Source organism: Hyperolius riggenbachi, chromosome 1 (assembly GCF_040937935.1).
Source record: "Hyperolius riggenbachi isolate aHypRig1 chromosome 1, aHypRig1.pri, whole genome shotgun sequence".
NCBI classification, from domain to species: Eukaryota; Metazoa; Chordata; class Amphibia; order Anura; family Hyperoliidae; genus Hyperolius; species Hyperolius riggenbachi.
The window spans coordinates 277,374,268-277,397,275 of record NC_090646.1 but is presented as its reverse complement, the minus strand read 5'-3'; the positions used below and the strand labels follow the sequence as shown (position 1 = coordinate 277,397,275).

At 45.8% G+C, this 23,008-nt stretch overlaps 1 protein-coding gene across 3 annotated transcripts in view; it reads left to right on the top strand.

The window, feature by feature from the left end:
* The window catches only part of LOC137506633 (transcription initiation factor TFIID subunit 3-like), a 401,567-nt gene that overhangs the window by 57,188 nt on the left and 321,371 nt on the right, over positions 1–23,008 (top strand). For all 3 annotated transcript variants that reach the window (XM_068233615.1, XM_068233614.1, XM_068233616.1), the window contains one exon: positions 21,875–21,948. In XM_068233615.1, coding sequence (XP_068089716.1) covers positions 21,875–21,948 — 74 coding nt within the window. The remainder of the gene's footprint in view (positions 1–21,874; positions 21,949–23,008) is intronic.

Sequence of the window (23,008 nt, the reverse complement as noted above, 5' to 3'; positions counted from 1 at the left end):
CCCTTTAATTACCCTGAACAGAGGGAAGCCTATTGAGGCTTCCCTTGCTACTCCATTGCCCCCTGTAGATGAGCGCAGCCCCCCTTCCTCGGAAGATTAGCGTCTAGCAGCATTGTCACTAACACATTGGCGCCGTGGCTATGCAGCACCTCTTCATGAATCAAGGACTGTTGGACACGCAATAGCCGACCGAACCTGCCTGCGCATGTGTAGTGCGCCAGAGCCGTAGGCTCCGTTCTACTGCGCATGGGCGGGCTCACACAGCTATTGCATGTCCACTCCAGTCCCAGATTCAGAAATGAGGGCCGCGATCTGCAACATCGGGCTTCAGATAAGTGAGGGAAGATTCGATAGGATCCTGAGGCTTCCCTCTCTTCAGGGTAAGTATCTGACTTTGAACCCAAGCTTCAGCTCAGGTTCACTTTAAATATGGAAGTAACAGAAAAACATGCAAAAATGCACAAAAAAGTAATAAAGGGTCTTCGTGCCCAACAGTATTGCCACACTCTTGTAGAATCTTTTTTTTCCTGAAAAATAACAAATATACCTGATGTAGACAAAGGCTGACAGGTGACAGCCTGAAACTAAGCCAGAGTGAAATACAGAACGAAAATCTCAAAAATATGACAATTTTTTTTTCCCTGACAACACTACACCGTCCATCACTCAGTCATTAAAGATTTTTTTGTCAAGAAAACCAGCATGTCAACCTTGGATGGTTTTAGACATGAGCGCTGACATGTGACAACATTCCCACTAGCACTAAACAGTCTCTCTGATGGTGAACTGGTGGCTGGTATGCACAGGAATTTACAAGCCAGTTTGCTCAGCCATGGAAAGTTAACTTTGTGTACTCTCCACCAGGCCAGTGGATCTTGCTCTCCATCAATAGTTGGACTCATCAAGTAGTTGTCCAGTTCAGCTTTAAAGGGAAGGTCCAAGCAAAAAAAAAAATGAGATTCACTTACCTGGGGCTTCTACCAGCCCCATGCAGCCATCCTGTGCCCTCGTAGTCACTCACTGCTGCTCCAGTCCCCCGCTGGCAGCTTTCTGACCTCGGAGGTCAGGGCCAAATTGCGTACATTTTTACACATTCCCGCTAGTGCAGGAACATTAACACATACATTTTTACGCGTTAGTGGTGAAACGCGTAAATTTTTGTTCCTGCACTAGCTGGAATGCGTAAAAATGTATGCAATGTGGCCCTGACCTCCGAGGTCAGAAAGCTGCCAGCGGGGAACTGGAGCAGCAGTGAGTGGCTACGAGGGCACAGGATGGCTACATGGGGCTGGTAGAAGCCCCAGGTAAGTGAATCTCATTTTTTTTTTTTTGCTTGAACTTTCCCTTTAAGAGCATCCTCCAACTGCACAGTGAAGGAAGAAGAAGGCATGGTCTTGCTCTTGAAGAAGCTGCCCAGTGACCGCTTTCCCTTACTGGTGGTGGCTGTAGCTGCCTCTGCTGCACCCTGGGGCATGGCATCTGTGGTGCTTAGACGAGCCCTCTTCTTCTTTCGTGCCACCTGCTCCATTTGAACCTTCACCCTTTCTTTGACGTCTGGGACATTCTCTGCTCTTATGTAGTCAGTCTTGAATCTCGGATCAAGGAATGAAGTTATGTCCAGTTGCTCCTGTGTGTCTGGGTCGCTGTATTTATCTTCAATGTAGGCAAGAACTCTGAACTTTATTTCCTTAGTAAGATCTGTGTCCTCAACATTTTCACTTAGGGTTGATGTTCGCAGGAGATGGAGAACTGGCTTCAGGTATGACACACTTACATATGCTTCACCAGAAAGAGCATCTGTAAATTCTTGCAGAGGTCCAATGGCATTGTTGATCGATTCAAGGACATCTGTGTCCTGCCAAGTGGGGACCAGGTGACGTGTCTTCTCGTCTTCAGATAGAACCTGTGACAATGCCTTGTTTTGCTCAAGCACCTTTTCTATCATTTTTTGCCTTGAACCCCATCTTGTCGCCCACTCTGTAATTAGTGAGTGCTCAGGTAAATTTAATTCTTGCTGTGCCTTTTTCAGCGCCTTCTTCTTTTTCCAGCTATAGGAGAAGACACCAACTATTTGTTTGCAAAGCCCAGTTGCCCGCTTGACTCTTGCATCATCTTTAACAGCATTTTCAAGTGCAAGATGCAGCCTGTGTCCAAAACATTGAAGTCTGGTCCCGTCATTAAGTTCCACTGCTTTGATGACGTTTGCTGCATTGTCGGTTGTGATGCACGTTTGGTCCTCTTCTCTCAGATCCCAACTTCACAGACATTCTCTCAAACCCTGTGTGATATTCTCTCCGGTGTGATCAGTGGGAAAGTATGCTGTCTGCAGACAGCAACTTTTCATTTCAAAGTCATCATTCACAAAGTGCACAGTCAAACTAAGATATGGTTCAGTCGTTCTGCTTGACCACATATCAGTAGTTGTGGCGTAATACTGCACGTTTTTCAGCTCTGTTACCACTTTTTCTCTACACTCTGTGTACAGCTGTGGGATGGCAACCTGGCTGAAGTAGTTGTGGGAGGGTATTGCATATCTTCTGTCCAGTGTGCGGAGAAGGTTTGTAAATCCAGATTTAGTGACTGTGTTAATAGGCACCATGTCCCTGGCAATGCAGTGCGTTATGGCTGTTGTTATCTCCCATTGTCTTTTGCTGCCAGTATCATACGGCGTCACACTAGCAAAAGATTCAGTAATAAGGGCCCTTTTCCACTACGGCGTTTGCGATGGCTGTATCGCAAAACCGCAAACCGCTAGTGATTTTTCAAATCGCTACAGTTTGCTTTTAACATAGGAATCGCGGTAGGTCATTTCCACTCGTTTCTTACCCGATCGCGAGTGCGCGGCGGAGCGATTATTGCCGCGTTTTTGCTATGCAGTGCATAGCAAAATCGCGATCGCAAATGTCGGAAAATCGCCGCAAAATTTTGTGCATTTGCTGAATCGCAATCACTAGCGTTCAGTGCGAACGCTAGTGATTGCTAGTGGAAAAGGGCCCTAATTGTAGACTGTTTACTACAGTGGGCCTGAGTCTGAGCAGCATCATTTTCACTGGACTTTTTTCTTACGCATTCCTCGTGCAAATGCTTGTGACGATTTTTCAACTGCTGGAATAAGTTTGTTGTGTTTCCGCTTGAAGTAGCAATTTTAGCGCGACAGGTTCTGCACAGTACCTGTTTCTGTTGCACGTCTGCTGTCTCAAACCCAAAATACTTCCAAATGACCGATGTGCTGTTTTTCTTGCAGATTAAATCTCCTAATTCCGGTTCTGCTGAAGTCATTTCACAATTTTTCAAAGTACGAGGCGCAGGAGCAGCTAATTGGTTGGCGTTAGTGTGAGATTCACAGAAAAGTGGAGAGAGAGTGTTATAAACACCCACGTGATACAGCCACAGATACTGGGTCAGTGTGTCAGTGTGCACTCCAGCAGTGGGCAGCACTAGGCACTGATCGATCGGGCACTGGGCTGGTGAATTGATCACAAGAATGCAAAATTATTAGGATAGGTTGATTATATGTGGCCAATTATAAAAGGTGGTGCCTGGTAAATGTGTGTCTGTCTCAGTGACCACCAGAGACCAGACCACGGGAGTTGGAGGTTAGCAGTTGTCAGTGCCACTATGATGCACTATATCCTCCTAATAAGTGCTGCTGCTGCGCATTCCTCAATTCAGTAGCTCACTTCACTTCCTCCTTGTGGCCGGAAGGAGGAAGTGCACTGTAGACGAAGCTAACACTACACATTAAAAAGGAAAGGTCCAAACCGATTTTATTTTTGTCATGTCATACCTTAAATCCTTATCTTCAGCCTGTCATGCCTGTGTAATTCATATCCCCCTCCACAGCAGCGTTGAGCGGTGATTCATCACCCGACCTCTGAGGTCGGGTGCACTGAGCCGGAAAGCCATATAAGGAACCCAGGCACAGTTTATAATTTATGACTGTGTGGGACACAGCGCCGGAATGTTGTGGAACACAGGCATCGGCAGCTCTCTTTGCTTTTTGTGTCTCGGAGCACTGGGCTAATTTTAGCCCTGCTCGGACACGCCTGCCGTTTACACTTTGCTCGCTCTCTCAGACGTAGATAAGCTGTGCTGGGAGCTCGCACACTGCAGGGAGGAGGCAATAGGCAGACAGATAGTGGGTGGAAATGATGTAATGTGAGGGCGAACACCACGTGTTCCTTGCCCTCAGCTGTTCACATTGCGCAGGTGCTGCCCACAAGTCCTTAGAGTCTCTGCGCCTGCGTGCCCCATACGAGTGCATTGATAGAGGAAATGCACAGACTAATCTACTTCCGGGTCACCTAGGAATACCGGAGCATTTTACTCCTGAATGGAGGGAGTAAGAGGGAATCAATTACAGCGATTAGAGGCAGCTGTCCAGCCTGCACAACAGACGCATTGAACGCGGAAAAACGGGCGCAATTAAAAAAAAAAAAATCTCCGATATTGAAATCGTCTTAGCGCACATCGCGATTTCGATTAAAAAAAACTATATATCGTGCAGCCCTAGTTATGTGTGCTCAGTATATGTAGCCAGAGGTATATGTCCCCAGTATATGTAGGCAGGGTATATGTGCCCAGTATATGTAGGCAGGGTATATATGCCCAGTATATGTAGCCACAGGTATATGTCCCAGTATATGTAGTCAGGGTTATGTGCCCAGTATATGTAGCCACAGGTATATGTCCCAGTATATGTAGGCAGGGGTATATGTGCCCAGTATATGTAGCCAGGTATATGTCCCCAGTATATGTAGACAGGGTATATGTGCCCAGTATATGTAGTCAGGGTTATATGTGCCCAGTATATGTAGCCAGAGGTATATGTGCCCACAATAGGTAGCCAGGTGACCCCCCCCAGCAGGAGGGGAGCAGCGCAGTGGAGGGAGAGCTGTGGCATCAGCGGTTGTGAGACACTGTTAGTTACTGTGCCAGTTTAGTATATATTAATGTCTGTATTTTGCACAGACACAATGCATCTTTTTGTCTCCTGAACTAACCTGCTTGTTGTCCCCTGCAATCAATTTGCCAGCACCCTCCTCACAGAAGACAGAGGCTGCTCTCCTGTGTGCCCGCGTTATAGTTTGAACCAGAGCAGCTCCCCCCTCCCAAAGGAATGTCATGTCAGTGTATATTCTCAGCAGCAGATATATGATGTGCTACATGTGTACAGCCAGAGAGCATCCAGCTTTCACATCCCATGTCAGCTGCTGAGAAGAAACGCTGACATGACATTCCTTCAGAAAGGGAGGGGGGGTACTCTGGTACAAACTATACACACACGAGAGCAGGCTCTGGCAGCTGTGAGGAGGATGCTGGCACAATGAAGAGGGCAGCAAGCAGGCTACTATGGAGCTGGTGATCAGACGTTAGCAGCAGCAGCAGCAGCTTTTCCTGTCTCACCACTCTGTCCTCTCTTGTCTCTGGTCTCCCCCGACTCCTGCCCCAGGCACTGTGATCATCACGGAGTCCTCACACATGTTCACTTCCCACTGGAGTCCTCCTGGGGCTGGGCTGCCTGAGCGTTGAGGAGGCATGGCAAAATGAAAGAGAGGGGAGCACAGCCCATGGGTCAGGAAGGCTGCAGGCTTACTGCAGTGAGCTAAGGGGAGAGATTAACCAGCGGGCCACGGAAACAGCCCACCCCCGCAAATTAGCATACAAATCAGCCCAGTGCGCATGTGCACAATGCTGTGCACAGAGCCAGCGCACTTTTACGGACGCTGCCAAAACGCTTACGAATTTTACGGGCAACAAAATTTAACTCAATATTTACTGACAATCCGTAAATTTACGGACGGTTGGTTGATTAAAACATTTGGTTTGTGCTTGAATGATACCACGCACGACACCCAATTTTAGACACATTTCAAAAGGTGATAAAAATCGATGTGTTCTTTTTGTACTTGCTGAAAATCAAGATGGTTTTGTGACACATCAATCTATTTGGACTTTTTCATTAAATTCAATAATGATTTTAAATAGTTTTACCATAAAAAAATTAGATTTTAGGAATTTGTTTTCTAGGGAAGCATACTATTTGAGACTTGATTAACCTCCCTGGCGGTAACCTCGAGCTACTCTCAGGCTAACCAACAACCTAACCAATGCAGAGCAATGGCGTGCAGGGGGCGTTTTCATTCACCTTCCATGGGATCCAGACGCCGTTAGCCATTCTCCTTCCTGTCTTTGGAGGCTCTGAATCACTCTGGTGAGATCGCCGTCCGCGATATCACTACAGGGTTACAGCGCCACCCGGAGGACAGAGTGAGAATTGCAGCGCTGGATACCAGGGAGGTAAGTGCAGGGGCTGCTGCAGGCTGATTTTGGCGTCTGAAATGTGCTGAAAAAGACCCTAAAACCCTGATATAATCATTCTGCCAGGGAGGTTAAAACTGAATCTGTATAAAATGTATTGATCGTTATGAAACCTCAAGTAAATTAAAACAATTTAATGAGCAAACGGCTGTGCTCCTTTGGTCCAGTTAAAGGAAGCTTGAAGAATATGAAGACTGTTGTATCATTTTCTATTAAAGAGAATCTGTAACAAAAAAAACCTTCCCCCTAGAGCAGCCTTTCACAACCTGTATACCCTGGTGGAACCCTGAAAATAACTTTTGGACCTCAAGGAACCCCTGCAAACACTTTTTTTGATCCCGGGGAACACCTGCATTTATTTTGAAGGAGGCATGGTCTTTAAAAGTAGGTGAGGCTGTTTATTTCACTACCCCTTATTACATTGCCTGTCATTTAGTACAATTTAGTGCTTATTTTTACAGTATTCCCCATTATAATGTGCTCTATTATCCCCCCCCCCCCCCCCCCAATGATGGGGGGAAAATGGTTGAGAAAACCTGCCCTGGAGAGTACTTACCTCGGCCGGGGGAAGCTTCTGGATCCCAAATCGGGTTATTTCGGTCCACAGCACTGAGCGCCTTGCGCCGGCGCTGGGCACCGTCATAGCAGCAATGCTATGCTGCTTGCCCCGCGTATCGGTAGAATTACATCTCCCTCCAAATCGCGACAACTCGGTGGGAAATAGTATTTAATGCCAACTCTGAGTTTAACGACAGCAGGAAGAGCAGTCAGTAGGCTTTCCCTGCACTGTACAGCCTCGCACCGAGACACCATGTACTTCTGGATCCTAATGAGGCTTCCCCCATTCTCCTAAGCCTCGGTGATGCAGCACTGGCATCCCTCAAACAGGACACATGCCAATATTTACACATGCGCAGTAGTGTTTTCTGATTGGCTCCGATGGAAATAGCCAAGCCTGATCGGGTCCACTCTGCTGGGCAGCCGACTTGCGTGCTACTACTTCACCGCTAACAAGTGTTGACGGATATTTCGGGGGCTGTTGGTGCTTTATCGGCGAGGCTTAGGAGGGTGGGGGAAACCTTTTGAGGCTTCCCCCTTCTGAGTTATGTACTCTTCTGGGTAAGTTTGTGTGTTTTTTTTGTTACAGATTCCCTTTAACTTTTTGCCGACCGCGACACGCCGATAGGCGTGGACGCGGCAGCCCCAGGACCGCCTAACGCAGATCAACGTAAGCTCCTTGGGGCGTAGTTTGTGGGCGACCGTGCATCCCTGCTCTGATGGCAGAGCTCCGCCTTCAGTCTCAGAGACCGTCTTTTTTATTGCTGTACAGCGCTGTGATTTAAGGCAGCACTTTATTGGGGACAGCCGTGTGACACGGCTGTCCCCTCTGTGGGCTTGGAGGTGATCGGCTGTCATAGGGGGGGAATATAAACACACACACACACACACACACACACACACACACACACACACACACACACACACACACACACACACACACACACACACACCCACACACCCTTCCCCCCTGTTGGTGGGGAGGAAAAGGAGGGGACGGCCCTGCAGCGAGGCCTTAAAGCTGCAGTGGCCAATTAAGTGAGAAGTGGCCTGATCTTTAAGGGGGTTTAACACTGCGGTCCTCAAGTGGTTAAACAAATATAATTTCCTGGCAGTTCTGCTGATCATCTGCCTGCAATTTTTAAGGCTCTTAGCACACTGTGCAAGTGGTGCTGCTATGCTATCTCAACGTAACCAAAAAGTCACATTGCATGCTACTGTTGTGGTGCAACTTTACAATGAGGCATAGAGAGAGAGTACAATGAAAGTATGCCTTACTGCCACTGTAGATGCTCATGTTGCCCTTTAAGCAAGGCTGAATTTAGCATAAGGCACAGTAGTCATGAGCCTACATGCGCCTTGTGGGGCAAAGGTGGCTCCCCAAAAGTCCCCACAATGTCACTCGCCTGTGCCCCGGCTGCAGCGCGATCAGGTCACCCCTGCAGTCGGCATCCTCACAGCGAGTGTACCTGCCGGCCGCCATATTCATGTTGTGCAGGTAGCATGGCCGCCTTCTGATGCTGCGCTCGTCTATTTTGCATAAAGAGTTCCCTTTGCTGCTTCATTGTTTGGGCTTTACACATTCATTCAAACTTTCAGACAGCAGCTTGGTCCGCAGTGATGAGTGAGGTGAGCAGCGAGCCAATGGCAGCGCTGTATACTTCACTTCCTGTATGTGAAGTATACAGCACTGAATATATAAAGTCAGCGCAGGTCTATAGTAATACAGATTTCGTCATTTTCTGGTATACAGGATCTTCGAACAAAAAGGTAAAGAAGCAAGGCTTACCAGATTCGAACAACCCACATTATAAGGTTGTAAACGAGTTCAATAGATGGTCCGCAGAACTTTCAAATGGTGTCGTTTCACCAGCGATGTTGCACACCACAAATTCCTCCGGAATATATTAGATATCCTGAGGTCGCAGAGACTCGCCAAAGGGGAGTCCAGTAGGATAGTGACATGAAAGAGATGTACGGCACATCTAAGTGTAAACCGTCTTTATTACATAACAAGTAAAACAATTTAAAAACAAGGATAAAAGAAACTCACATACAGGGCCCGTGCACTGGGAACCCCGAAAAAGTAGCGCGCATAAAATGGTCAATAGAAGACCTCAAATAAAATGGTGCCGCCTGTCGCCTTCCCGACCGGTTTCGCAATCTTGCGTCATCAGGGGACGCAAGATTGCGAAACCGGTCGGGAAGGCGACAGGCGGCACCATTTTATTTGAGGTCTTCTATTGACCATTTTATGCGCGCTACTTTTTCGGGGTTCCCAGTGCACGGGCCCCGTATGTGAGTTTCTTTTATCCTTGTTTTTAAATTGGTTTACTTGTTATGTAATAAAGACGGTTTACACTTAGATGTGCCGTACATCTCTTTCTTGTCACTATCCTACTGGACTCCCCTTTGGCGAGTCTCTGCGACCTCAGGATATCTAATGTATTCCGGAGGAATTTGTGGTGTGCAACATCGCTGGTGAAACGACACCATTTGCAAGTTCTGCGGACCATCTATCGAACTCGTTTACAACCTTAATAATGTGGGTTGTTGGAATCTGGTAAGCCTTGCTTCTTTACCTTTTTGTTCGAAGATCCTGTATACCAGAAAATGACGAAATCTGTATTACTATAGACCTGCGCTGACTTTATATATTCATTGCTTGTGTGGACTTTTGGACATTGTCCTTCTCGGCTGCGGTTGCCTTCTGCCTTGGCGCTGACACTTGTTGTTTATTTTTTTCAAACAATTATATTTTATTGGAAGATGTGCAACAACCACATATATATACATGGTCAGGTATGTTCAACATATACTCAAGAGCATGACAATTTTGTGTACATACATATCTTCTGATAAGAACAGACTTCACACTTAAGGGGCAAGGGTAATACAGAAGATGGTACTGAAAACAGAGACAAAGCGTCCCATAATAAACAGAATGATAAAAAGTACTATACTATAAATCTTAACTGTTCACAATTATATATTCACATAAGAGCTGGTGGTTGTTCAATTATGAAATATAGATGAGTGGAGATAAAAAGAATACACATCTGTGCACATTGTAATGAAAATAATAACACCTGCATAGTATATGTCTTGACCATAGAAGATACAATCTTAGTTAGAAGCAACCTAATAGAGAATGTAAATTATCGAAAATTAAAGCCATTGATTAGGTCCATAATAAAGTTTGATATATTTCATGGTACCTGGGAGGGTGGGATAACAGTTGGGCCTAAAACACAGATGTGCATTGAGGGGAGGCCTTGATTGCCTATCTATCATTAAATCTCGATATTCCTGGCTATCTAAGAAGTCAAACCATTGGGCCCACATAATCACATATTTTTCAACCTCCTCTGTGGTGGAGTGGCGTAATTGTTCCATTTTTTCAATCTGTTCTATCTTTTGGAACCAAAGGGAGATCGATGGAGGGTCAGTAGATTTCCATTTGAGAGGTATACATGCCTTGGCTGCATTGAGCAAATGTTTGACAAGAGATTTTTTGTATGAACGCATGCTCTCTCTAGAAAGATGTAATAAGAATACTTCTGGTAGAAATTCTAATTTTTCACTAGCAATAGTAGCTATTAATGATTGGACTCTGGTCCAGAAGGGAACAATTGATTGGCAATCCCACCAAATGTGAAGAAGAGTACCCTTTGCACTTTGACACCTCCAGCACACATCAGAGACCTGAGGGAAGCACTGATGAAAAAAGGCGGGTGTTCTATACCAATGAGCTAGCAGTTTAAAGTTCATCTCTTGAGTCAGTACACTTACTGAGCTTTTATATCCCATAATGCAAACTTTTTCCCAGTCATCTTCATCAAACGATTTTTTTAATCTGCGTTCCCACTCATCTTTAAAAATATGGGCTGCTGAGATAAGTCCAGAAGGGATTTATATAGTTTAGAGACTAAGTTTCTCTGGGGAGTGTTCTGTAGAATCAAGGAGTCAAAGTCTGTAAGTTTATTTTGGGCTACCTTAATCAGGTCTTTTGCTGAGAGGAATGTTCTTAATTGGAAGTATTGCCAAAAAGGGATCTTATTTTCTGAGTCAGTTTCCAGAGTAGTTATGGGGATATAAGTCTGTCCATCAACTAGATCTTTTATAAGGAGATCCTTTCGTAGATTCAAATGGGGCATAAAATCTGTCTGGTGTCCAGGAAGGAAATTATTGGTTGTTCTCAATGAAGTTAAAGGGCCAGGTATAGTCGAGACTTTTGTTTCTGAACAGCACTTTCGAAAGGTCAATAAGGTAGCATTAATTAATGGATGAAATTTAATGTATTGTAGGGCTGAGAATTTGTAATCTAGTGTAGGATTCCATGGGCACCACTTAATGTCTTGGCCAAAGAAATCTTTTTCTAGCCTCACCCAATCTTAAGAGTCTTCATTACAATGCCAATCCACAATTCTGCTAATCATGGAGGCTTGGTAGTATCTCCAAATGTCAGGAAGTCCTGCTCCTCCTCTGTCTCTAGGATAAGTTAGTTTATCTTTTCTAATTCTAACAGGTTTCTGTCCCCAAATAAATTTAGTGAAAGCTTTCTGCAAGGTCACAAACCAGAGTTTAGGGAGAAAGAGTGGGATAGTAGAGAAGTAATACAATATGCGAGGTAATATCGTCATCTTTAGGCTAGCCATTCGTCCAAACCAGGACAATGGCTTACTCTGCCAGTTCTCCAATGTGTACTTGTTGTTTATTTAAGTATACAGCACTGCCATTGGCTTGCCGCTCGTCTCACTCATAATATAATATCACAAATACCAGTTGCCTGACTTTCCTGCTGATCCTGCATCTCTAATACTTTCAGCCACAGCCCGTGAACAAGCAAGCAGATCAGGTGATCTGACTAAAGTCAGACTGGATTAGCTGCATGCTCGTTTCAGGTGTGTGATTTAGCCACTACTGCAGCCAAAGAGATCAGCAGGATGCCAGGCGACTGGTATAGTTTAAAAGGAAACCTCTTTTAATATTTCACAGTAAAAGCCCAGGTATCTGCTTAGGAAAGTGTTTTTATAGCTGTCAGTGAGCCCACTGAGTCCAGACTGGAGAAAAACTGTCAGTTCCATAGCTAATTATAATTTCTTTCAGGCAGGGAAGAAAAGAAAAGGAGCACAGCATAAATGTCTGTATGCTTGCCACTGTATATACACATGTCTATCTCACCATGTCGCATGTCATCTCTAGTACACTTTAAGGGGTGGGGTCATCTGACTACTTGGTGAGGAGGGGTGTGTAGCTGCATACTGAGGGGAAGGGATGGCAACCTATATAAAAGGGTTGGGGGGGGTAGGTATCTGTCTGCATACTGGGGGGAAGCCATCTATACAAAGGGGAGGGGGGCATCTGCCCACCTATACTTGAGGGGTGTGGTCGGTGGACTACGTATACTTAAGGTGGGGGCTTCTAGCTGCCTATACTTAAAGGGGCCTCTTGCTACCAAAACTTCAAGGATACATCCGAGGACCATAAAAAAATCCACTTACCTCTGGCTTCCTCCAGCCCCTGCCAGCCATCCTTTGCCCATGCCGCAGCTCCGCCTCACACTGGGGTGGTCCCCTCTGGCGAAAAATGCCAACTGCGCATATGCGACCGGCTCGCAAGTCGCACTGATGTCATCTGGACTGCACTGCGCAGTAGACGTCAGTGCGACTCAATGAGCCGCAGAGTAGAAAGCAAGGAGATAGAGGAAGATGCTGACCTGGCGAGGTCGGCCTCTGAAACGGAGGGGACTGGGAGCCGACGGAGCTGCGGCGAGGGCACAGGTCGGTTGCCAGTAACTGGAGGAAGCCGAGGTAAGTGGATTTCTTTTTTTTCTTTTTTTTTCTTTTTCTTCTACCTCAGACCTTTCCTTTAGGGGGGGGGGGTCACCTATACTTAAAGGGACTCGGAGACAAAACAGTATAATACATTTTATACATACCCATGGCTTCCTCCAGCCCCATCAGCATGGATCGCTCCCAAGCCGCCGTTCTCCATCGTCGATACCGGGTCTTGTCACTTCTGCCGGACATAGCCAGTTGTACGCTTTCGCAGGGACTCCCTCTGTCTCGCCGGCGCCTGCTTTGCGCACGCACCTGCGCAGTACGGAGGGAGCGCATTGTACTTGCGTCGACTGGCCGAAGTGACGGGACCCGGTACCGGCGATAGAGGCGGAGGACGGTGGCATGGGAGTGATCCATGCTGATGGGGCTATACATTTATTATACTTTTTGTCTCTGAGTCTCTTTAAAGTGGATCCGAGGTAAACTTTTACTCATTGCATAGTTGTGTTCCTTTCATATAGTTTATAGGGCATTCCTCAAGCCACATATTTTTTTTTTGTTTTTGTTTGTTTTAATACTCTAATTCCCTATAAACTAAACAAATGTCGCCCACAGCTCCTTTTGTATCTTGGCACTCTTAGAGCAATGTAGCAAGGGCTTATGGGAGCTTAGTCTGGGCAGGAGGAGGAGGTGTAACTAGCCGGAGATTTCAGAGGCAGAGGGGAGGAGGAGAGGGGATTGACTTGAGGGCTGGAGATGCTATCAAGCTTGCCTGTGTGTAATGTGACAAGCAGAACAAGGCTGCCCTCGTATCACAGAAATAAATAATCATAAACTGTTAAAGCTGTTTGCCGCTAGATTTTCTGTGCAAACAATTTAACATTTTTTAGATAAGATGTATATAGACAAGTTACTTGTTATAGTTAGTTTTTTGTTTTGTTTTTTTTAAAATCTCGGTTCTGCTTTAAGAGGTGAGAGCATCTGGCTATCTATGCTGAAGAGGGGGAGGGGGGATGGCAGCGGCGATCTGGCTTCCTAAAGTGGAGAAAAAACAGCAGTTTAACTTACCTGGGGCTTCTTCCAACCCCCTTCAGTCATCCTGTGCCCTTAAAGAGGAACTCCAGTAAAAATAATGTAATAAAGTGCTTCATTTTTACAATAATTATGTATAAATGATCAGTGTTTGCCCATTGTAAAATCCCTGATTTACATTCTGACATACATTACATGGTGACATTTTTACTACTGGCAGGTGATTTAGCTGCTGCATGCTTTTTTGGCAATTGGAAACAGCTGTAAACAGCTATTTCCCACAATGCAGCAAGGTTCACAGACAGGAAACTGCTAGGAGTATGTACTTTTTCTTGTTTCTTGTGGGAGGGGTTTCACCACAATATCAGCCATACAGTGCCCCCTGATGGTCTGTTTGTGAAAAGGAATAGATTTTTCATGTAAAAGGGGGAATCAGCTACTGATTGGGATAGTTCAATTCTTGGTCGGAGTTTCTCTTTAACGTGCTTCCACGATCCTCCAGCCACCCACAGCGCCCCTGAATGCGCAGCTGCAGTCTGTGGACCTTCAGATCACGCTTCCTTGGACGGGGAGCATTCTATACACACATTTTATTTCAGTACATAAAAATTTATATCGCGCATGCGCTGGACACTCCCGGCCACAATAGCGGAATCATAGATACGCAGTGGCCAGAGGTGCTGCAGGTGACTGAAGGTTCACATCTGGCTACTTAAACTGACTGGGCCATTTGGCTACCTATTCTGACTCCTGCAGGTTGGTCTGGCTACCTATACTGAAAAGATGGGGGTCATCTAGATCAAGGCTTTTCAACCTATGGTACACGTACCACCAGTGGTACTTTGCTGTTGGCCAGGTGGTACACACAAGGTTTGCCTGCCACTTTATTGCCCGCATGCCACTTGTCCTGGTCCTGTCACGCCTCCACAAAGTTTGGCTCCTCCTCCATCGCTCCTTGCTGTGCTGTTCTGCAGCATACTTCAGACCTCAGATCAGTGGGGAAGAGACAGCCAGGCAAATAGTGCACAGTAAGCAAGGGGGGAGCCAAACTTTGTGGTGAGTCACTGCCTAGCTCTCAGCTCTCTGATTGTGGGACTAGGCTACCTATAATTATGCAAGTGGGGAGGGGGGGGGAGTGGCGAGCACTGTAATAACAGTGCAGGAGATTTGGGCGCGGCCGGCGCCATCATAGGTTGAAATAGGAATTACGGCTATAGCGGCGCACAGTCAGTAACTTTGGCGTCTTCAGAAGACAGTGCTGAAGTTGCTTTTAAAACACTGCAATTCGGCTTCCAGCAGTAGCCGTATACCATATGTATCCTGCGCCCATGTCTCCTGGCGGGCAATTCATATGTATGCGGGGGAGGGGAAAGAGAGGAACTTACAAGGCTACCTATATTGGCAATCTGCCTACAGATTGCCAATACCGACAATATGTAGGCTTGCAATCTAATTGTAGTCGTTTTCCCCACCAATGCCTCCTACTTTTCCTCTCCCATATGCCCTCTTCTTTTCTTAAAGTGTACCTGTAAGAAAAAAGTGCCCCGGGGGGTACTTACCTCAGGGAAGGGGAGGCCTTTGTATCCTAAAGAGGTTTCCCCCTTCCTCCACAATATAAGGGATCCAGTTCTGGGAGCCCCAAAGTTCTCCTTGTCGGTGTGTTCGCGTGCGCAGTAGTATTTGTTTTCCTTGACTGCAGTGCTTGAGTTTAGGTCTTCTTTAAAGAGGAGCTGTTAGGTATAAGGTCTCAGAGAAAATAAACACATATATCAGTAGCTAAAGATTGGCTGTACTTACATTACATATGCATTTCACTGTCCACGTTTGGATTTCACAGAATTTGTATATAGTATATGCAGAGATAGATGCTCCTGACAGCTCATGGCAGGCTCCATGTTTTTCTGTCAAATGTGTCGTCATGTCCTGCCTGCTTCCTGATCACAGATAAGCTTGTACTTGAACAACACAGTGTGCAGTGAATATTAATGAGCCATGTGGCTAGGAACAATAGCTGACTCCTGCAGTGTACTCTGCCCGAGATTTATCAGTGCTACGCGATTACAAGCTGCTGTAACGTCTCATTAGCAGCCGAGGGGAGAGCCCCAGAATGCTTTGCAGTATGGTATGCGGCTTGCGTCTTCTTAAGAATAACAGCCTTGCTGATAAGCACACATCAAAGGTAACTGAGATTTTTATCTTCACTAATTGCTTTTGGGCTTCCTTCTAAACTGTTTAACACAGGAGAATAGAGGTTTAAATTAGCTTCTGCAGCCTGACAGTTACTCTTTAAAGAGAACCCGAGGTGGGATTTAATTGTTAGTGGGGCACAGAGGCTGGTTGTGCACACTAACACCAGCCTCTGTTCCCCCATGGTGTGCCTCCAGGACCCCCCTGCGCGCCGCTATACCCCCCGCAGTGCTGGCGACACATCGTGTCGGCAGCACAATGTTTACCTATGCTGCGTCAGTCAGCGCAGCTCCCCCGCCTCCTCCGTATCGGTGCTACCCGCCCGCGTCACTTCCCTCCCGATGATTGGCGGGAAGGAAGTGACGCGGCACCTGCGTGTCGCCAGCACAATGTTTACCTGTGCTGCGCCAGTCAGCGCCGCTCCCCTGCCTCCTCCGTATCGGCGCTACCCGCCCGTGTCACTTCCCTCCCGCTGATTGAAGGGAAGTGACGCGGGCGGGTAGCGCCGATACGGAGGAGGTGGGGGAGCGGCGCTGACTGACGCAGCATAGGTAAACATTGTGCTGGCGACACGCTGTGTGTCGCCAGCACTGCGGGGGGTATAGCGGCGCGCAGGGGGGTCCTTGAGGCACACCAGGGGGCAACAGAGGCTGGTGTTAGTGTGCACAACCAGCCTCTGTACCCCACTAACATAAGTAATTCCCACCTCGGGTTCTCTTTAAAGAGGTTCTGTGGCATTCTAAAAATCAATCAAACAGCTGACACTTATCTGGGGTTTCTAGCGGCCCCCTGCAGCTGTAATGTCCCGTGCCGTCCTCCTACGATGCTCTGTTTCCCGCCGCTGGTCTCTGTTTAATATTCGTCTAAACAGACAAATAATGTTAGCACCTGCTCACGTCATCAGGAGCTTACTGCACAGCTGCAGTGTAATAACTCGTGTGATTTCACCAGGACCGGCGGCGGGGAACGGAGCATCGGAGGAGGACGGCGCGGGACATTACCGCTGTAGGGGGCCGATAGAAGCCCCAGGTAAGTGTCAGCTTGTTTCATTCTTAGGATGCAAAAGAACTCCTTTTAAGAAGAATACAGTGGCTGCTATATTAATTTCCTTTTAAACTATGTGAGTTGACTGGCAGCCCTGGTGATCTATGTCTCTGCAGAAGTGTCTGAATCACACCAGAAACAAGCATGCAGCTAACCTTGTCAGATCTGACAATAATGTCAGAAACACCTGATCTGCATATGCTTGTTCAGGAGCTGTGGCTAAAAGTATTAGAGGCAGAGGATCAGCATGATAGCCAGGTAACTGGCATTGCTTAAAAGGAAATAAATATGGCAGCCTCAATATGCCTCTCAATTTCTCCTTCAACTGCTCACTTTTTTCACTGTAGTGGTCCTTTAAACAGTTGAAATATGACAGTTGTAAAATGACAGTTGAAAAATGGCAGTTGGAAAATTACAGTTAAAAAATAGCAGTTGGAAAATGGCAGTTAAAATGTGACAGTTAAAAAATGGCAGTTGAAATATGGCAGTTGAAAAATGACAGTTAGAAAATGGCAGTTAAAAGTTGAACTGTCGTTTTCCAACTGTCGTTTTCCAACTGTCGTTTTCCAACTGTCATTTTCCAACTGTCATTTTTCAACTGTCGTTTTCCAACTGTCGTTTTCCAACTGTCATTTTCCAACTGTCATTTTCCAACTGTCATTTTCCAACTGCCAAATTTCAACTGTTTTTCGACTGCCATTATTTTCCAACTGTCATTTTTCAACTTCCATTTTTCGACTATCCTTTTCCAATTGTTTCCTTCTTCCTTTCCTATTTTATTTATTTCGCAAACACAAGCCTTGAGATCCTCAATGTTGAATGTTGATTTGCCACCTAATTTTGTGTTCTGGGGGCTAGATTTGCACAATTTAAAACTGGCTATCTCTAACAGTGACAGGTGTCAGATATGGTGGCTGGATAGTGTAATGGTTAAGGACTCTGCCTCTGACACAGGAGACCTGGGTTCAAATCTTGGCTCTTGCTATTCAGTAAGCCAGCACCTATTCCGTAAGAAGTTCTTTGGGCAACACACTCTAACACTGCTACTGCCTACTGAGGGCGCTAGAGTGGCTGCCTCGCAAGCGCTTTGAGTCTAACAGGAGAAAAGCGCTATACAAAAAAAGGAATTATTATATGGATAACTGTAGAGAGGGAGTGGAGGAAAAAGCCTATGTTGGTGTTTTATCTTCCTATCTTGCTCCCAGTCTAATGACCCATTTATTGTCTTCAACTTTCATAGTGGTTCTCTTTCCAGGCTAGCACTTTTAGCCACCTTTGAAACTTGTCCATACATTCTCTTACCTCAGTGCTTGGTACTGGTGTTCCTCCACGATGGTGACCCTCTTTTTCTTGGGCTACTTCAAATGTATTTACTGTATGTTTCTGCGTATAAGACTACTTTTTAACCCTTGAAAATCTTCTAAAAAGTTGGGGGTCGTCTTATACGCCGGGTATCATTGATGATACACCCTGTCCTGTTACCGCCTCTCAGATTTCGCTGCTGAGGACTAGAGAAGCGGCGCAGGTGCACGTGTGAGATCTGAGAGGCAGAGAAGGAGGTAAATAGGATACGAGGGTGGGCCAGACAGGTGAAAGAGGTGTGTTTTTTGGGCACAGCGCGATCTAGTCTTGCATACTGCTCTGATAAACAGGTAGACAAGGAGAGCTGACCAATCCAACCAGTCAATTGACTGTATACTGTTATATACTGGGTACCACAGACAGTACAACACCAGTATCTGTTCATACATAGCATCAGTATATGATTTATTTTTATTTTTATTTGGTGTGTGTTGGAAGAGGGCTAGTCTTATACGACAAGTATATCCCGAACGCAATATTTTAACTGGAAAAGTTAGAGGGTCGTCTTTTACGCCCAGTCGCCTTATACGCCAGAATATACGGTATTTATTGTGCATTATGGTGATTTATTGTGGCAGAGTTGTTTTTCAGATTAACTTGCACTGTTTTTTTCTTGATAAAGAGGTACTTTGTTGCTTTGGAATTTTGGATTATTTTAATTACAGAATGAATTACAGATCTGTCTGTACCAATTTTTTGGAGTGCCAACCATTTACTTCTCTTTACAAAAATGTATGGCACGTGTTTTGCTCTGCATGGCAGTATTAATTGAAATGAGACAGCAGTGTGTTGGCACAGAAATGCATTCAGCAGTTTGTCAGACCACACTGCTGCACAGCTCGAGAGTATGAGACACATTACTGAAATAAGCTTAGCAATCCAGCAGTACATTCTGACCTTCACCGTTGTTATCAAATTACCATATTAAAGGACCACTATAGTGAAAAAAGTAAGCAGTTAAAATCTTTCAGAACCAACATGTTTTGGACTAGTGGAGTTCCTCATTGGGGATACAAAGGGTTTTCTTTGTTTTTTTTTAATAATTTCCTAAATGGCAGTTGCTAAGTCTAACTGCCAAAATAGGACCAGCCAGCGTCCCTACTCGCACACTATTTTGGCAGTCAGACTTAACAATGGCCGTTCAGCAAATGCTTTTGAAAACAAAGGGAAACCCTGAGACTCCATCGTGAGGAGATGGACTAGTCCAAAACCTGTTGGTTCTGTCAGTTTTTGAAGCGGACCTAAACTGAGAGCTTCCTCTCTGCTCTAAGAAGAGAAGCAACAGCATCATAACTTTAAAGAAAAACATTTCTTTGTTACAACTTACAGAAATCTTACAAAAACCCTGCAGTGTTTACTTTCTGGTGTCCTAGGAACACAAAGGGGTTAACCTCCTGTGTTTACATATTAGCCCAAACTATGGCATATTGTGGCACACCTGACAGCCCTAATTTACACTTGCTGTTTACTTGTTAAGGCCTAATTAGACAGGCTAATCTCTCTAGACCAGGGCTTTGCACCTGTGGTACGCTTGCCACCGGTGGTACTTTGCTGTTGGCCAGGTGGTACACACCAGATTTGCCTGCCACTTTTTTGCCACTTGTCCTGGTCCTGTCCTGCCTCCACAAAGTTTGTCTCCTCCTCCCTCGCTCCTTGCTGTGCTGCTCTGCAGCATACTTCAGACCTCAGATTAGTGTGGAGGAGACAACCAGGCCAACGGTGCACAGTGATGGCGCAGATACAGAAAGTGACATCACTGCTCATTTGAAGTATACGCGCCGTCACCATGCACCGCTTGCCTGGCTGTCTCTTCACTGCGGCTGGCTTACCAATGATCTGAGGTGTGAACTATTCCGCAGGGCAGCACAGCAAGGGGGGAGCAAGGGGGGAGCCGAACTTTGTGACGAGTCACTGCCTAGCTCTCAGCTCTCTGATGGTGGGACTAGGCTACCTATAATTAAGAGTGTGTGAGTGTGTGTGTGTGTGTGTGTGTGTTGGTGGCGGCGGTGGGGGGGGGGGGGGGGGGGGGTGGAACTTGTATGGCTACCTATATTGGCAACCTACCTCTAGATTGCCAATACTGACAATATGTAAGCTAGCAATCTAATTGTAGTTTGTTTCCCCACCAATGCCTCCTACTTTTCCCCTCCCAAATGCCTTTTTTTTCTTAGTGTACCTTGTAAGAAATAAGTGCCCCGGGGGGGGGGGGGGGGGGTACTTACCTCAGGGAAGGGGAGGCCTTTGTATCCTAAAGAGGTTCCCCCCTCCTCCTCAGTAGATGGGATCCAGCGCTGGGAGGCCCATAGTTCTTATCGGTGTGCGCATGCACAGTAGCTGCTCTCCGTTCAGGCTCCAGCAGAGACAGCCAAGCCCGATCGCATCCAATCTACTGGTGGTACTTGAAAGTTTTCAAGCAATAAAATTGGTACAATTAGTGGAAAGGTTGAAAAGCCCTGATCTAGATAATTGTACTGGGAAAGCCATTTGGCTAGCTATACGGGGGGGGGGGGGGGGGGGGGGAGTGTTTGAAGGGGACCGACACCGGGGGGGGGGGGGGGAGGGGGAGTGTTTGAAGGGGACCGACACCTAAATAGTGAATACTGATATGTAGGGGCACTTGGCTAATGTTTAATTATTCTATCTTGAGGAACCTGGCTACTTAATTCTTTTGTCTGGAGGTAGGTGACTTTAATTTTATTTGGATACCTGTGACTATTTCATATATTTGAAGGCATGTGACTAGATTCCTTTATCCAGAGCTCTGTGATTAGCTAAAGTGGGGAGAGGGTGTGTTACCCGAGTGGTAACGGTACCAGATTAGATGGAATTGGTGCGCTTTGTCACGTTTTCATCTGTGATCCAGCAACCGGTCTTTTTAACATAATTTAGATGGGACCCCGGGGCTGGATTGTCACAGGAATATAACAGTGTTGTGATGCGATATTGTCTGTTGCGATGCAATGGACACAGTGTCAAAGAAGCCATAGACCATGAACAAGAATGCAGACCAGGGCCATATGCAATTCACTTTTTCTCCGGAGATTTTTCATCTTCTATTTAGACTACCTTATCAGCACTTTGGGTACTTATCCGTTAGCCGGGCGCATCCTCTAGGTGGCGACAAAACTCCACCAGAGTTACATCTTTCCCTACTATCCATGTCGGCCTGGAGGGGGAATAGTAATTAGCGCCACCTGCCGGATGCGCCCGGCTAACTGATAAGTACTGCACTTTGCAACTGAAAAATGACCAAAAAGTAGGAGAAAATGTATTAAAATTATTTTGAGTATTTTCTTGCTTTCTGGAGGTTTTAAAGAGCATTTTATTGATAAGTTTTAAAAATGCCACGTAGGAGAAAACTCAAGAGAAAATTAATTGCATATATGTGCACAGGTTTTCAGACTGAAGTTCGATTAGATTAGCTGCATGCTTATTACAGGTGTGTGATTCAGACACTGCTGATTCCAGAAATATCAGCAGGATTGCCAGACAACTGGTGGTGTTCAAAAGGTCTATGGCGTAATGCATATATTGGACGTTTTAGTGCAAATAAAGTTCATGACTAACATTTTGTGTTTTATATACAGGAATGACAATGTACCCAGTTTCCCTTCTGGCCTCAATATGTTATCTGTTATAAAGAACTACATCAGGGATCCAGGTAGGTTGGCTCATTAAGTGATGCATGTTTTTTTTCTTATTTAGAGCTGTGCTTCAAATTTTTTTTTTTATTTTTTTTTTTTATAGAGATTGCAGATACCGTGCCTGGTTTTGTCAGCTTCCTGTAATCCCTTTTACTGTAGCATTTAGCACATACAAAACTCACATCAAATTCCTTCACAAATGAGATACTGTACTATGTATTTGGATTTATACTGGGCATAGTATTAGATATTACTGTATATACTCGAGTAAAAGCCGAGATTTTAGTTCCAAAAAAGTCGATCAAAAGTTGGGGTCTTGGCTTACAATCGCGTCACGTGTCCCCTAAGTGCTCTGGAGTGCCTCCTTATCCCCTGCCTGTGTCCCTCGCCATCTGAATGCATAATTGTGCGGCTATAATTGTCAGAGCTGCGTGCATCTTTAGCTGCCCTCCCCCCAGTGTCTCATCAGTGCCAGAGCAAAGCGATGTATTGGATCAAGGCCAGCGGTATAATAGTGCGGTTATAATTGTGCGCGCCTATGCACCTTTAGCTACCACGCTGGTTGAAGAGTCTCATCATAGAGATGACTCCTCAACCAGCGTGGTACTGTGAGTGAATGCTGTGCACCGCAATGCAATTTGCCGGCCTGGAACCAATACATCGCTCCGCTCCACAGTAACAGACCATTATAGCCGCACCATTATACCGCCGGCCTTGATTCAATACATCGCTCTGTTCTGGCACTGAGATGAAACCCAGGGGAGGAAAAGATGCACGCAGCACTGACAATTATAGCCACAACATTATAACCCCGGCCTGGAACCAGCCCCTCACTCTGCTTTGGAACTGGTAAGAGACTTGTGGGAAATTAAAGATGCCTCATTATAACGCATGCATATGACGGGGGAAACACAGACGGGGATACCTTTATTTTAGCCTTGATTGCATTTTTGATAAGCTGGATGATCTTATACCATTGGCTCACAGTTTATGTAACAATGCATTATTTCAATGGACGAGTCAGTTGTAATTATTTGCCTGTACAATGTAGCAGAGTTGCATGAATTCCAAATGAAT